This window comes from Poecile atricapillus, chromosome W, assembly GCF_030490865.1.
Source record: "Poecile atricapillus isolate bPoeAtr1 chromosome W, bPoeAtr1.hap1, whole genome shotgun sequence".
Classification (NCBI taxonomy): Eukaryota; Metazoa; Chordata; class Aves; order Passeriformes; family Paridae; genus Poecile; species Poecile atricapillus.
Window position 1 is genome coordinate 10830566 of NC_081288.1, and position 15363 is coordinate 10845928.

General features: G+C 42.0%; 1 protein-coding gene across 3 annotated transcripts in view; it reads left to right on the forward strand.

Moving 5' to 3' along the window:
* Positions 1 to 5143: 5143 nt before the first annotated feature.
* Positions 5144 to 15363, forward strand: part of LOC131591934 (semaphorin-3C) — a 115790-nt gene continuing 105570 nt past the window's right edge. Inside the window, exons 1-2 of one of the 3 annotated variants that reach the window (XM_058863065.1) lie at positions 5144 to 5520; positions 8573 to 8713. In XM_058863065.1, the coding sequence (XP_058719048.1) occupies positions 8611 to 8713 (103 nt within the window). In that variant the 5' untranslated portion in view covers positions 5144 to 5520; positions 8573 to 8610. Of the gene's footprint in view, positions 5521 to 7187; positions 7300 to 8572; positions 8714 to 15363 lie in introns of those variants that run through there. The other 2 variants (XM_058863067.1, XM_058863066.1) reach the window with 2 other exon arrangements.

A 15363-nucleotide genomic window follows, 5' to 3' on the forward strand; every position in this document is an offset into this window, starting at 1 on the left:
TAATGATGACTTGTTTGATTTCTTAAAAATTCAAACACATTTTTGTGCAAGAACAGTGACTCTGGTTGTATCACTGACCTCATTTAGTCATAGTGGCTAAAAAGTGGAAAATCTGACTACAACACTGTCTTTCTCCTAGAAACAGCAATAATGTGGCTGCCGTACTGAAAAGGAGAAGCATGAAGGCCTGGTAGCATACCAGGAACATGCTCACATCTTGTGTACAGGCACAGAAGGACTTATTTGATTCTGACCTTGCCCAAGTCACAGTCACTTCAAGGGCAGAGTTACTATGAAGTGCTGGCTCACTGACTTCCAGGGAAGCCACTCAGAGAAGGGCCTATTTAATGAAACAACTGGACTTTTATCAAGCTAAGAGCATAATGCTTTCCTCTGTTCCCATCCAGGTAATAGCACTTCATTACGTGGTTACACCAATCCTGATCCTAAGCACCTAATTTTTCTTAAGCTCTGAAAAGACAAATTATCTCCTGAAAATGGACTTTCACAGAACCTTAAGCATTAAGAAGCAATCTGATTAATTCTGTTTGACATCTCATTGTTAGTTACATGCCAGCAGTTTTATAAGGCTGTGACCTTGGTGAAGAAGCTTCACTCTTCGTGGCCAGTCTGACACTGACCCACCCAAACAAGGCCATTGACAAGTGGGGGCACACTATGTTCAAGGACTTTATGCCATCTCTGATCAGACTGTGGTGACACCAGGACACCACATGTCCTTATTATCTCTTGAATCTTCGAAGTATTGGTTGTGAAAAACAATATAAATTGCTGTTCATACGAGCGTACCTTCAAAACAAACACCTAATAGCTTTCCCACAACAAAGTGCTGATATATTTCACACTTTCCCTAGTTCTTGCAACTGTAAGAAAGAAAATAAACAATGATGAATTAATTGGATTACCTCATGACCCTGCATTTCTTTAAGGTGATTTGACACTCATAAATGAGGGCAGAGAAAATAGATGTTATAGCATTTTCTCTCATCACTTGGAATCTGGACATTTACTGTATACAGCATTCCTTTGATTTTTAATGAATTCCATTTGATGGTCAATTTATTATGTCTTTACTACATTTTTCTTTATAATGGCTGGCACTTGATCTCGTCTTGATCTGTGCTTGTGTTCAAAGCAGAATCTGATTATCAAGCCTGTTGATCTTCATATTGGCTATCCAGTGAAATTATTTGATTCTATTCCACTGTGCTGTCTTTAACCATCCAACTGCCTCTCAGAAGGTTCCTGTCTTTCTCCTCTTTATCATTCTTATTTTCCTACCTTCTTCTAAACCTGCGCTCCTTCCGGTCCTAATGCCTCCTACAATATGTTCACTTCTTCAGGAGCTTAAAATCTAAGTGAGGGGAAACAAAACAAATCAAAACAAAAAGGCCAAGCCCCAAGCCCATATGTTAAGTAAACATTCAAATCCACTCTTGTCTTTCTTAGTCCTGGCTATAGCTCATGTTTAAGTCTAAAGCTAGGCCTGGGTCCATTAAGATGCCTTGTTTGGTTAAGAAGCAAACACCATGCACAGATAGAACAATACCAGCTCTATTTGTTTTGGCCAGGGGGATTTGCCTGCTCAGATCACACTCCAAGAGTCAGAACTGCTCCAGCTCCAAAGCCGACTGAGGGCCTGACTCTGTCCCCACATATGTGATGTGACCTGGAATTACTGCCCTTAGCTACAGATCTCACGTGCAAGAAATCAGAACCAGAAGGAAATCGTACAAGACATTGTACACTTTATGTAATAGAGGAATGATTAAAAATCAGCTGAAACCACAGTCCAACTTACTTGTCCTCATCCCCTGTTAGGCTGTAAAATACACAGCCTGGAAAGCAAGTGTCTTGCATACTTTTCATTTAACTCACAGGGCTGATTCATGCCAGTAAATGCTGAAACCCCACCTCATAATTGGGAGAAGTAATTTCCATTCCATGAGTTTTGCTTGAAGCTAATGCATGCTATTACAAAACACCTAAAGTAAAACTTTAACCATTTCTCTTAGCCCAGCTGTAAAGTTCAAACTGCTTTTTAAAGTTAATTATCATGCTCTGACCTGCACATATGCACATGTTAAATACAAATAAATCAATATGGCAAGCTTGTTCTTGCTTCAATTTGCTTTTTAAAATTAGCATACTCTGGCTTTGCCTATCAGATATGAGCATGATGGTATCTCACAGATTAAAGTTTTGTATTTGTCTCTTTGTAGTTCATTTGCTATTTTATAAGCCCAAAGTCCATGAGGGAGTGTTGGAAAGCCCCACAATTTTCCTCAATGTTCCATTTTACCTTTTTATCTCCAATGTAGCTAGCACATGTGAAGAAGTGCAGATAGCCAGATGGCCCTGCAGTGTCCATACATACAGAAACTCCTTGACAAACACAAGTGACTTTAACTAATGCTGATGTTGATTCATGTTTGAGCATATTCTTGTTGTTCTCTTTTTTCTTTATTTTAAGGAGCATGTGCTTGTTCTTACATAGAAAATCAGTACTATTAAGGAAAAAAAAGTAGATTTTTTTTTTTTTTATTAAAGAAAATATTTGGGAAGGACAGGATCATTATAAATTCTAGTGTTGGTATTTCATGGTAACATTCTTTTCTTTCTCTGACTGGTATCACCATCCATTACACATCTCCCCAAAATCTCCTAAAGAGAAAGGTTTTCGTATTTGTTCTGTGGCTTTCTGTGCATTTTCCTTTGAATCACCCTGCGTAGATCACAGCAAGAGGGAGAACACTGGATTGGATGATTCACTTCTGCTGCTCTGTGTGACGATCTCTAATTGCACTTAGTTGTGGGGATTTTCCAAAGCAAAAAAAGTGACTTCTCCTTTTGCCAGGGTGCTGCTGTCAGACTGAGGCATTTGAATATCACCAAATTCAAGGATGAGCAGCATCATGTTCACAACCACACTGCCTGCCCATGGAGAGAACTAATTTAAACCACTCTCTGGGACAGCAAGTGTTCACACATTTCTGTGTAGCTTATTTGTGTTAACGAGGAGAACTGGAAGAGAACCAATGTTTTTAAGGACTTGTGATCTGAAGAGTTTGGTTCATCTGAAGGCATCAGCTAATTAACCTTCAAGACATGATCTGAAATGGATTAAGCTTTTAAAAATTCTGGATCCATTTCTTTTCTGGCATCAGCTGTAAATCTGACTTTTCATTTCAGAGGATGGACCATCCCATACCTTTGTGTCCTCTGGGATGGTAAGTGCCATACAGTACTGGAATTTCATGCATGAAGAAAGCACTAACTTGCTAGCCTGGCCCCTGGGGATACACTCTTCGAAATATGTGTGACCCTAACTTATGCAAGTGAGCCTTTACAGAAAGTAATCAATAGACACAGGCCAGAAAGACATCCACATGGATAGACAAAGCTTGTTTAGTCAGGGTGCTGTATTCAGGCTACTCCCTGATCTCTGGCTATAACACCACCACTATTATTGATTGTTTTGGTTAGTATGGCCATAGTGTCTAACAGTTGGAAACAAAACTGTGACTCGAGCATGTGCACATTCATTATGGGTACTTGTTTACTTCTTAACATATTTCTGGCTGTGGGAGATGGCTCCAAGTACACCACGAGATTTGCTCCCTCTCAAAGTCCTGCTGTGACAGACAGTACACTGCTGAGTGATCCACACCACCTCGACCGCATCAGAGACCATCTCTCTCTCTGCAAAAATGAAAATCTTGATCCAAAAGAAGTTTGCACCTGGCAGGTCAGAGCAGCACAGAATATGCTCGCAAGACAGTTTAGGAAAACCTAAGCCAAAACCCAAGTGACGTTGCTTGGAAATTCCTTGACTTTAAGGGAGTCGACACCTTGGGTAAAATTTTCAGCGCTGGCCTGCCATTGTAAGAGCACAAATCTCACCAAATGGGAAAGGCTGCTCAGCGTATCCTAGGGAAAACTGAGCTTGTGTAAATATAGCTCCCAATCTCTGCAAAAAAGCTTCTGATAGCTGGGGTAAAACACCTGGATCAATCTGGACATTGAGTCTAAGCACTGTTCTAATGCTTCGCTTACTCTTTCTCGCTTTTAAATATTTAAATGGAGGAAACAGTTCGAGGGGAGTGGGGAAGAGCCCCCCCCGAGGAGTCTGGCTGTCACCCGGTACCCCCTTATCGCAGCCCGCTCTCATTCCCTCCATACAGTGACACCTACCGGCCTCCCGCCCGCTCCCGCATCCCTCATCCCTCCGGCCCCGCTCCCGCATCCCTCCCGGCCCCGCTCCCGCATCCCTCCCGGCCCCGCTCTGCTCCCCGCCCGGGGCTGCTCTCCCCCGGCCCCGCCGCCTCCCCCCGGCTCTGCCCCGGCCCGAGCTGCGCGCTGGCAGCCCCGGCACGACCCGCCCGGTGGGGCAGAAACTTTCCCGGCGAGTTCCGCTCCCTCCGCGGGCGCGCACAGTGCGCGATGGGGCTGAGCCGCTCGGGCCGAGCGCGGGGCTGTGCCCCCGGGGAGCCCTGGGCTGCTGTACGAGCCCCCTCAGCCCCGGGGAGCCCTCGGCTGCCGTACGAGCCCCCTCAGCCCCAGGGAGCCCTCGGCTGCCGTACGAGCCCCTTCAGCCCCCGGGGAGCCCTGGGCTGCTGTACGAGCCCCGTCAGCCCCGGGGAGCCCTCGGCTGCCGTACGAGCCCCCTCAGCCCCGGGGAGCCCTCGGCTGCCGTACGAGCCCATTCATCCCCCGGGGAGCCCTCGGCTGCTGTACGAGCCCCCTCAGCCCCGGGGAGCCCTCGGCTGCCGTACGAGCCCCCTCAGCCCCGGGGAGCCCTGGGCTGCCGTACGAGCCCCCTCAGCCCCGGGGAGCCCTCGGCTGCCGTACGAGCCCCCTCAGCCCCGGGGAGCCCTCGGCTGCCGTACGAGCCCCCTCAGCCCCGGGGAGCCCTCGGCTGCCGTACGAGCACCCTCAGCCCCGGGGAACCCGCAGCTCCCCTGCCAGCTCCGAGCCGCTGTTCGCGCCCCTCCCGCTCCGCGCGGTGCCCGGGCCGGGCGGACGGGCCGGGCGGCAGCCGGCGGCGCGCAGGGCGGGGTGTGGCCTCGCCATTATTTATGAGCTCCAGCCCCTATTTGCTCAGCTAATGATGCACCGGCGGCCGCCGAGCCTCGCCTCGCTGGAGCGGCGGCCAGGGGAGGGCAGCGCCTGTAACTGGAAACCAGCGCCGGCACCGCGCCGCCGCTCCATTCACTGCTCGGGGTGTGAATGCGCGCAGGGGAGACGCGCTCGCTGAGCCTCGGGAGCCACTGCCGGGATTATTGTACAGAGGACCCGCGAGTATCTTTGCAACCAACACGAGGAGAGTCTTTTCCTTTTTTTTTTTCTTTTTTTTTTTTTTCCCCCTTTTTTTTAAATTTATTTTTCTCTCTGCCGTGAGGCAGGTTTGGAATTAAAATGTTCTGGTAGCAGGAGTGGAGTCTGTAAAGTGATAGAAACCAAATAGGAATCAGTATTACTGGTGCCTCCAATAGCCGGGTAAGCATAACTTAAAGTTCTCTTTCTTTTCTGTAATACATGTGAAATGGTTCTGATGGTTGAATTTTGCTGCTGTTCACAGATAGTTAAATCAATGTTTTCCAGATTGGCACAGTCCGTGTTTGGCAGGGTTTGTTTTTGTTTTTTTTTTCTTCTCCATTTCTTTTCTTCCTTCTGCCAAATGATTTTTCCTGGCGGATTTAAGGGTAGGACCCAGCCTGTAGCGGATGACACCTGCGCAGCACTTCCTAGCAAAGCGGTACTGTACTTTCCAGAAGCCGTGCAACATGCTGCCAGCGACCTCCGTAGCAGGGAAACTTCACTACTTCACTTTGGTAGCGGTTTGTCTGTTTGTTTACAGTTAGACTAGAGTGTAAGAACAGAAATGCAATTAGACACTGCTTTTTGTCTGTCCTGTAGGATTCTTTTAAAGTACTTGCAAGGTCTGTGTGTTGTCAGCAGAGATCATGTGCACTGGACGTGCTGAATATAGTAGCATGACTTACTGAGATAAATTCAGAGCTGGGATATAAGCCCAAAGCAAGAGTCAAACCTGCAATGAGCTGTCAGTTACCAGCTCTGTAAATCTCTGAAATTAAACCTATTTCCATTAGGTAACTCACATGTCAGACACCCTGAGGTACCTCTTTGGAACTGTATGCATTTATTATTTATGTGTCTAAAAGCTGTGTAGGAACCATGCTGCTCAGCACTTGAATCTTATATTTGCCTGTCACTTCTGTGTTAACGGTGAAGATCTGCAATTTGAGCAATGAAATGTAGCAATGTTTCACTCCTCTAACTGATTACACTAGAATTGGCAGGAGGCACGAGAGTGGGAGGGAAAGAGAGCTAAAAGGGTTCTTTTTTTTTCTATTATTGTTTCCTACAGTATTATTTAAAGGAAGAAGGAAAGCTGCACACTTGTTCCTCTTTGACTTTTTATCTATATTGCAAAGAAAGGATAGTGTTACTACTGTAAAATACTAATCCCATTGCATCTGTTAAATCACATGTTTTGTATGATTGGCTGTTTCCTTTGGCCTGACAAGGAATTTCATTGGGATTTAATGCCTCTCTTAGAAGAGGAGTAAGTTAAAGGATATCCCATGGGCAAGTCACAATTTTTTAAAGCCCACAAAGCAACATTAGTGCTAGAGTTTGTGCAGCCTATTTAAAAATTATTCTTGGCAAAAACTCTGCAACTATCATTTTTTTAGTTAACAGACCCTTAGAGATAATTTGGAACTGGGCCAGAATGGATATATTTTTCCTACAGACCCAATGTGTAGCTGGCAAGTTTCTGACAAGGTTGTTTTTGTCAATTAGCAGAGTTGTAGAATTATTTGATCTTCGTGCATTTCTCAGTACTCAGAGCAAACAGTGAAGGAGAGTTTATAGAGTGTGGGCTGCAGAGCTCTCCGCTTTCCTGCACGCTCTCCTTCCCACCCCCAGCTTGATGTGAAGTCCTCCTGCAAAGAGAATCCTTTCCAAGCGATTTCCAGTGAGCGGGTAGGGAATGGCGGAGGTGGTGATGAGAGACGGGGCTTGCACCGCTAAGGCAGTGATGTGGATCCAGCCCAAACGAGTGCTGACCTAAAGCCAGCCCCGCCTGACAGCTCATTCCTGCCGTGCTGGGGCGTTGAAGCCGCTGCTTTAAGGACAGGTGTGAACCTCAGAGGGACAGGGTGAACGAGCCTGTAGAAATATTGGCTTCCACTGGAGGGACTGTAGTGCTGGAGCAGAGCTGAGGTGAAGAACGGTAAGCTGACTGCACAGGTAACAAGTCTCTTTGTCAAATAAATGTATAGCCTTTAATGATCTAGCTGTAGGGCTTGTGTCTTTCAAAGTGCTTCCAGTTGCCAAAAAATCAAGTATAACACCTGATTAACTACTAAGTGGTGTCTAGTAGAAGGGCTGTTTATATAAAAAAGAAATATATATATATATATATATATATATAAGCAGTGTGGAAGAATGGGCCTAAAATGACAGTGTTAGGTGTTCTCACGCAAATGACTAAGTTGTTACAATAGGTGAAGTGAAATTTGCACTTCACAATTTTTGGAGAGATGCAGTTTAGTAGCAGATGTGATACAGATATGCAGTTTTCAGCTTCTAAAGGTGGATGGGTTTTTTGGATCTGGTCCAAAGTGTGTTAGAAAAGCTACTTTCCTCCAGTGATTCCAGTGGCCTCAAGTCCTTCCTGAACTAAGAGATACAGAGTTCTGGAGATTTTTCTGATTCTCTGAGATGCTCAGGTTTCTCAGCAGCTAACTCCTGTAAAATGAAGGTTCAGCAGATGTGCAGGAGAAGGAGCAGATGTATGAAGTGTAGTATCATTGTCCAACTCTGGGATTCTTAATGTCCTGTAGAAGTCAATGAGAGCAGGTGCGTATCCTGAAAGGAGCTATCCCAAAAAGCAAACACTGACTAACAGTTTCAACTGTGTTGAAATACTGTTGGTTTCATGGTTTTGAAATTAATGACATACATAGCCAGAATTTTTTTGAAGAAAAACTTGAGGGTGATTAGAGAGCTCAGCTTACTAAAACTTAAAGCTCATTTCCAAGCGCCTTTGGTTTCAGATGTTTAAAGAAAAGAAAAAAACCCAAACAACCAATAAACCAAACCTCCCCTTGCTTAACATGAGAGAGAGAAAGAGATGTCTAAAAATATCAGCCAGATTTTTATTCGTGAAACTTTATCTCCTGTCCTTGCTTTGCTCTGCCTTGACATTTAGTATAATTATATTTCCAGCAGGTGGAATTGTCTTCATTTTAAATAAACTGAGTCTAAGGCTGTAATCTGCCCTACCCAAAAGTTGGTCTCTCTTGGTTCCTGCTAACAGGCAGAGTTCTTCTTGTGCCAGCACAGAAGACTGCTGGAGAAAACCACTTTCAGATGCACAAAGGAAAAACAGAGGTGCTGTACCTCCTTCACATCAGTAATTATGGCTTCAGCTGGAAGAGGCTTCCAACACAATCTTTCTGTACTGTTGTTTTTGCTCCACAAGATTATATAAGAGTAATGTGATATCTCTCTCTTTCAGGTTTCGTTTCTTGGATATTAAGTTGCAAATCTGAGGAGATGGCATTTCTTGCAGTGAACCTGTTGATTGGGATATTTATTTACTTTAGCAGTGTAAAAGGATCTTCCCAGCCTCAAGCAAGGGTGTTCCTATCATTCAATGGTAAGAAAGAAGATAAACATTCTTAAACAAATATTATGATTGAACATTTTCTTCTTCCCCTTAAATTCAATAACTGAGTAGAAACTGGCTTTTTGGTCTGTGTCTACAATTACTATTTTTGTGTTGCTGAAGCACCTGTCAGCCTAAATTTGATTCTTTTACCAGAGTCTACCCATCATATGATATAGGTGCATAATGAAAATATAATTAATAATTAATGGGGTTTTCTCTTTATTTTGAATTATTATGACTTACTAACAACTAAAGGTTTATTTCTTATCCTTTGTTTTTAACAAAAAATGTAAAAAATACCGCACATGACATATAGTGGAGAGTATTAATGGTTTGAGTTGCTTTCATTGGTGCCCAGCTGAAACACTTTATATTCAGAAAATGAGGCTGCCTGAAGCTTTACTAAAATAGTTAGCCAGGCACAGAGTCTTTTGAAAAAATATCATTCCTTGTGCACTTTGTGCTTTGTGTAGGATGCATATAGCATGCAGCAATCACTGATGACTGCCTACTGTAAACCAGCAATGAAAATTACCATTTTCAAAAGAGTTTCTTTTGCTACTAAAGTGCTGAGCAGTACCTTATTGCTGCAGTAATACCCCAGCATTTACCCCAGCATTACTTTTAATAGTAAAGTGACTTATTCTTCTAGTCCTAAATGCTGATTTTAGCCACCACTTCAGAATGTGTGTGTTCTTCAATTTACAGTGTCTGTTAAATCTGAGCTGAAACTTTCTGTCACTAATTATATGGGCATTGACTTTCTTCAGCCCTCTGCCTTTTCTGTGATTGTCTTTGAGGCGTGAGGGCTTGCTATTCCCTGGACCAGTGCTGTTTGCATTAGGATGGCTTCTGTGGTTCATTAGTGCAGGGATGCCCTGCCACTGCCTTGGAAATATTCTGTGTGCTCTGAACAGTCTTTAAGAATTGCTTTAAAAATTATCAGAGCTAGTAAGTATCTCAAACTTTTACTTGCTATAATGATCAATATCTATGTAAGCATGAGACTGAGAGACATCCAGAAGGAGACTGCCAAGCTAGACCTTCCACAAATACCACCCAGAGTTTGAATAATTATATTATAGAATAAGGGCCCTAAACTGATGAATGCAGTACTTAATAAGTGTAAGATAGGATGGCTCAGTAAAAGCAATAACTGGAATTGAGTTCCAAGAGGGAATTCAAATGAAGAAGTAGGGATAAGAATTTTTTTCCTTGCTTAAAGCCTGCACTGACCTTGGTGGAGATGGTACTGTTTTGGCACAAGTCAACACAGAAGCAAGTTTGGCTGTGGTTGTTTGTTACATTGCAGGTTTTCCACAGTAATGCACAACAGGCTGATTTAGATTTCCACATCATCTACTTGGTGGCCTTGAAAGTAATCTAGGCTTCCCCTGATCTCTGGTATGACCATGAAGTAGGAAGTGTTCAGGTTTTGTGGTATTCAACCTTGTGAATGGGAAAGAATTGTAATGACAGGCAAATGGTTTTAACAGAAACTCAAGAGATTTTGTTTCATCACAGGTATCCTGCAAGGCTGAAACAGTGAAGCTGCCATAGGGCAAAAGACACCAAACCTTGGAATTTAAAAAAAAAATACTGAATTAAAAACTTATTTTCTGTGTCCCTGAAAGAAGGTTGTCCCTTCTTCCTTTAGAAGGAGCTATGACAGCTTTAAGCTGCAGTGACCCCTTTGTCTGGTCAGGTTCTTGAGCCCCAAGGGTTCTGTCCCCTGTGCCAGCCCTGGGGACACAGCCTTGCCTCAGTTCAGCTCCTGCTGTAACCCTTCTTGTTTGCCTCAGTTAGACAGCCTTGCAATACTATCTGATTTTCTTAAAACTGACTTTCTACTCTCCCTGATACTTAAAAGCCAACCTTTAAAAAAGAAATTACGTTTTTAGGTCCTAAATTTTTATTTGGTCTTTTGAAGTCATAAAAGTAAAAAAAACAATTATGTGTTTTATAATATGAGAAGTATGTCTGAAATAAAAAGCTAAGCTTTTTGTATAATATATAAACAGAAGTTTTATTTTTAAACCTGATTTCCAGATGGTAAGAAAGAACTTTCATTATGTGAAAAGAGTTTGCAGGTTGTTGTGTATACCAAGGGAATGGCCCCACCTGTAGCATGAAATTATGCTCTGTAAATCTTTGTTTACTTACATAAGTAGAGATGTAATAGAAAAAGGTGTAACTGTATTCTTGTCTAGATAAGTGTGATAACATGCTCTTTCTTCATAAGCTGCTTCATAACTTATTGTTTTTAAATCATTTAGCAATACCAAGTTGTTTGGCAGTCTCCTTGCCCTGAGAAGCTGTCACTTTTTGAGGAGAATTGTCACTCTTTTAAAGTGTATAGTTTGAAAATAAAACCATAATTAGGACTCCTTATGTTGTAAGTGGCATTAGACAATAAAGACAAGTCATTCAAGCTTAGGATACTTATGTGATATTTTTCAAGCTCTGAATTGGATTTGGCTTGGTGTCTACAATTACATTGCATAAGTTTTGGGGGTAGAGTGTATAGAGGAGGAGAAAATGAGTGATGTTTTTCAAAGCTAACCTGCTCCTTCAGCATCAAGTAAATTGAGCTTATTCACATTGCGGCATTTCTCATGGGAAAATCCAGCAAGTATCTTGACCTATTCTGTTTTTCATCAGGAAAGATAAAAATGTGAATCATTTGAATCATGGGCTGCTTTTCTCTTTACCATCTACTTCATTAAGAATCAAATGTAATTAAAAAGTGAGCCTGGGTAATACCTCAAGAGCCTGATAATAGGGATTTTGCAATTAACTTCAATAGATGAAGGACTGCAACCCTAACTTCTATTTTTGAAATCAAAAGCCTGGCCCCTTGTCTAATTAAAATGTAGTTCATGACTTAGCTGAGGTTGTTAGCTGTGTGTGTGATGTGAGTGTGGAAGTTACTGCTGTCTGCACCCTGAGTGTCCTGAACAGTGCCGTACAGAACCCCGAGCCTGATTCCGATTGCTTTGCACCTTGTACAGCTGTTTGCTCAGCTGGAAGGAAAGGTCAGGCTGGGGCTGAACTGCTGCTTTGCTCAGGTGAGCGTGGCTGTACAGGGGACTGTGGAGAATCGGGCAAAGGGGATCTCCGTGTGCCTGGAGCGATTTTACACGACCTAATTGTCCTGTTCAGTGATGATGGCTCAGACCACTGACACTTGTGCAGCTCTGCACTTGAGGAGCCACTGCAGCTGAAGAAAGAAAGATGGTCCCAGGTTTGTCTGATTCTGAAATTGCAAAGATGCGAAGCCTGTGATGCAGCAGGTGCAGCAGTGTTGGCAGTCATCTGCAGTGTTTCCATTGAGCATGCAGGACTGGGGGAACCTGGGATGGGGCAAGCAAAGGACTCAACATGTCTCCCTACACTGTTAATACACTATTCCCCCCTCTTCCTCCCTCTTTGGGCTCCTTGTCCCTGGAATAGATATTTTTTAATCTACTTAAATCACCTATCACAATTTAAAGCACCACAGTTTATTTTCTCTCCAAGCAAAAGACTTACCTTATCTGTTTATGAACTATCAAGTGCGGTGCCTGCAGTTTCTCAAGCTCCATGCATTCCTCCTTGTTACTGCATGTTCCTGAACTGATAATTGGGAGCTGTATCCTTCAGGCTGCACAGGGCAAAAGCCCTTCTGAAATCAGTGGGAGTATTATCAGAATAAGGAAGGAGGTACTAGACTCCAGATTAGTGTCAGTGTTTGTTTCATTCCAACTCACATTTACTTTGAGTTTTGTTCCTGCCCTAAAATGCTGAGTATTTTAACATCAAATTCTGTATTGATTGAAGCAGATAGAGTACTTATTTTTAAAAATACACTCAAACAAACCTTCTTTGGGATTTAAATTTATATGGTGATACACAACAAAGTGATAATTTCACAATTTACTGAGAGCATTCAATGCATTCCTACCTCAATTGTCTGGTCTAGCAGATATTTCCCATGGAGATTCTCCTATTGTGTGCAGTGAAAATTCCATATGAGAAGTGGATCAAGGCTAATTTGCAGACAGTTTTGTTCTTCTCTTTGTTATAAAATTACTAGAACACGTAAAGGACTTTTAAGAAAGTATCAGTCAGATTCATTAATGACAATTAAAGTGCATAAAATGTCACCAGAGCAACAGCAGCACTTATTCAACTGTCAACATATTTTAAAAGATTTAATGCAACCCCTGTGGTTACCCTCAAGGAAAAATAAAGGAACTGAGAACCATTTTCCTTGAGCTCTTGAGCAACAGCAGTACAACTTGTTTTTAAACAATCCCTCATTGTAATGTTAATGTTACCACAGTTAATAAAAAGTTCATTTATTATTTGGGGGACTTTGTGCTGATGACAGTCCAGTAGGCAAAGGTTTACGCTCATATAGTTGACTGGATCTTTTTTGGTGTCTATGGAATGAAAGCTATTTATGAAATGAAGTAGAAGTAAAGCCTTGAAAGAGGGGGAAAAAAAAAAAAAAAAGAGAGAGAAAAAATCCATTGTTTAATTTCATTTACATGCAGAACTTACCTTGAATGTTCATATAGTTGCTTAATTTCCAGCAAATTATGAGTAATATTTTCTCAAAATTAACTTATTTATGGCTCCCACAGTATCATGGGTCTTAAATAATGTTAATTTATAAAGTGTTGAACATCAGCAATATTAATTTTTTTTTCCAATTTAATTGTGTCTCACTGAAGATCTGAAAACTTTTTTGAATACATCCAACTAAAAATAAAATTCTTTTTTTCTCTTTAGTAGTGAGGATTGATTTTTACAGTTTGTTGTAGAATGTTAAGGGGTTGGAATAGATCTTAATGTATCTGGTCCCAACATCCCCTGACATGGGCAGGGATACCTCCCACCAGACCAGGTTGCTCAAGGCTTTATCCAAGCTGCCCTTGAACAGTGCCAGCGTTGGGGTATCCACAAGTTCCGTGGCAACCTGTTTCAGTGTCTGACCACTCTCACAGAACAAAAATTCTTCCTGATATCTAACCTAAATTTCCCCATCTTTCAGTTTGTGCCCATTGCTCTGTCCCATCAGTACAGTTCCTGACAAAAAGCCTTTCTCTGGCTTCTCTCGTAGCCCCTTCAGGTACTGGGAAGTTGCTGGGATGTCTCCAAACCTTCTCTTCTCCAGGCTGAACAGCACCAACTTTCTCAGCCTTTTTTTGTATGGGAGGTGTTCCAGTCCCCTTAACAGCTTTTTGGCCTCTGGATTTGCTCCAATAATTTCAAGTCCTTCCTATTTCGGGGGCACCAGAACTGTGCTCAGTATTCCAGATTGGGTCTTGAATTGACAGCTTTGGTTGTTCCTAAAGACAAATGCCTAATTTACAAATAATGGTCTTTGGGGGTCATTCTTAGACTTCTGCCTTCTCTGTATTTTTTTTGTTTGTTTGTTTGTATTTCTTTATTTCTCAGATAAACAGAGGCTCAATGCAATGAATCTTGCATTGAAATTGAATTACTTGAATAGGCTATGAGTTAAATGTTAAAAAAAAAAAAACAAAAAACCCAAAGAATTTCCCCAAACATATTAAAGGAAGAATTATGCAAAAAAACCTCTGTATTCTTTGTAGAGTTCCATGGGTAAAGGTCCTACATGCCAAATGACATTGAATCTGCTTATTTTCCCACTCTTGTTCAGTGGCAGTGTCTTTGAGTTGGCTTCACTGTCATTATTGTTGACATGAGTGTACAGGAGAGGATAATTTATTGTTTGTGTTTTTAGTTAAGTTGTGCCATGTGATTTGACTTCAGCTATGAAAATGGTCTTGCAGTACAGCTGAAGCCACAGATGGTGTTTGGTCCAATAATGTGTTTGTGCTCTAAAATTACTGTACCCTCATGGGAAAGCACAAATAAGAACATCTTCAAGGTAGTTAATTATAAGGTAACAAAAGTGTCTGATGATTAACAAAGGTAGTTAATTACCAGGCAACAAATTATCAGCCTATAAATTTGATCCTACTCTTGGATGAAGAGCTCATCTGAATTTGACAAAATTTGTGAAGACTTGTTTTTTCTTGCACACTAATAAGTAGATCTGTAATCTAAGAGATTACTTGCTTCCTTTAAGCTCTTTATGTTCCTCAACTCAGTCAACTTGACCTGTATCTGAACCAGCCCATGGTTTTGTTTGTTTGTTTTTTTTTATTTTGGTATGGAAAAATCAAACTTTATCTTAGAACATTTTGACAGGTTCTTGCTCTCTAGTTGTCATAGAAGAAAGCAGCTTATTCTGGCCAATTGCATTGCTCTGTCATTACAATCCTTTCTTGTGTTGCCAGTCCAAGGCAAATGCTGAAGTCCCTACGTAGGCAGTTAAATTGCCATTATTCTACAACACGTCTTCTTTTTATGTTTAAAAAAATGTGATGAGAGAGAAATGGCATAGACGTTTCTAATACCCCATTTTTTTCCAGATTGTTCCGGTACCAGTAACAAGAGCTCCTCTGTGAGCCATTTCCATACTGGATGAGCTCACAGTGCACTTTGATATGTAGAGCTGCACAAGCCTTTCTTGTGTATCAGATGTAATTAGTGACGTGACTCACAATAATTACTCATTTTATTGAAGTGCGTTGACTGAGATCCTGCCATGAATAAACATA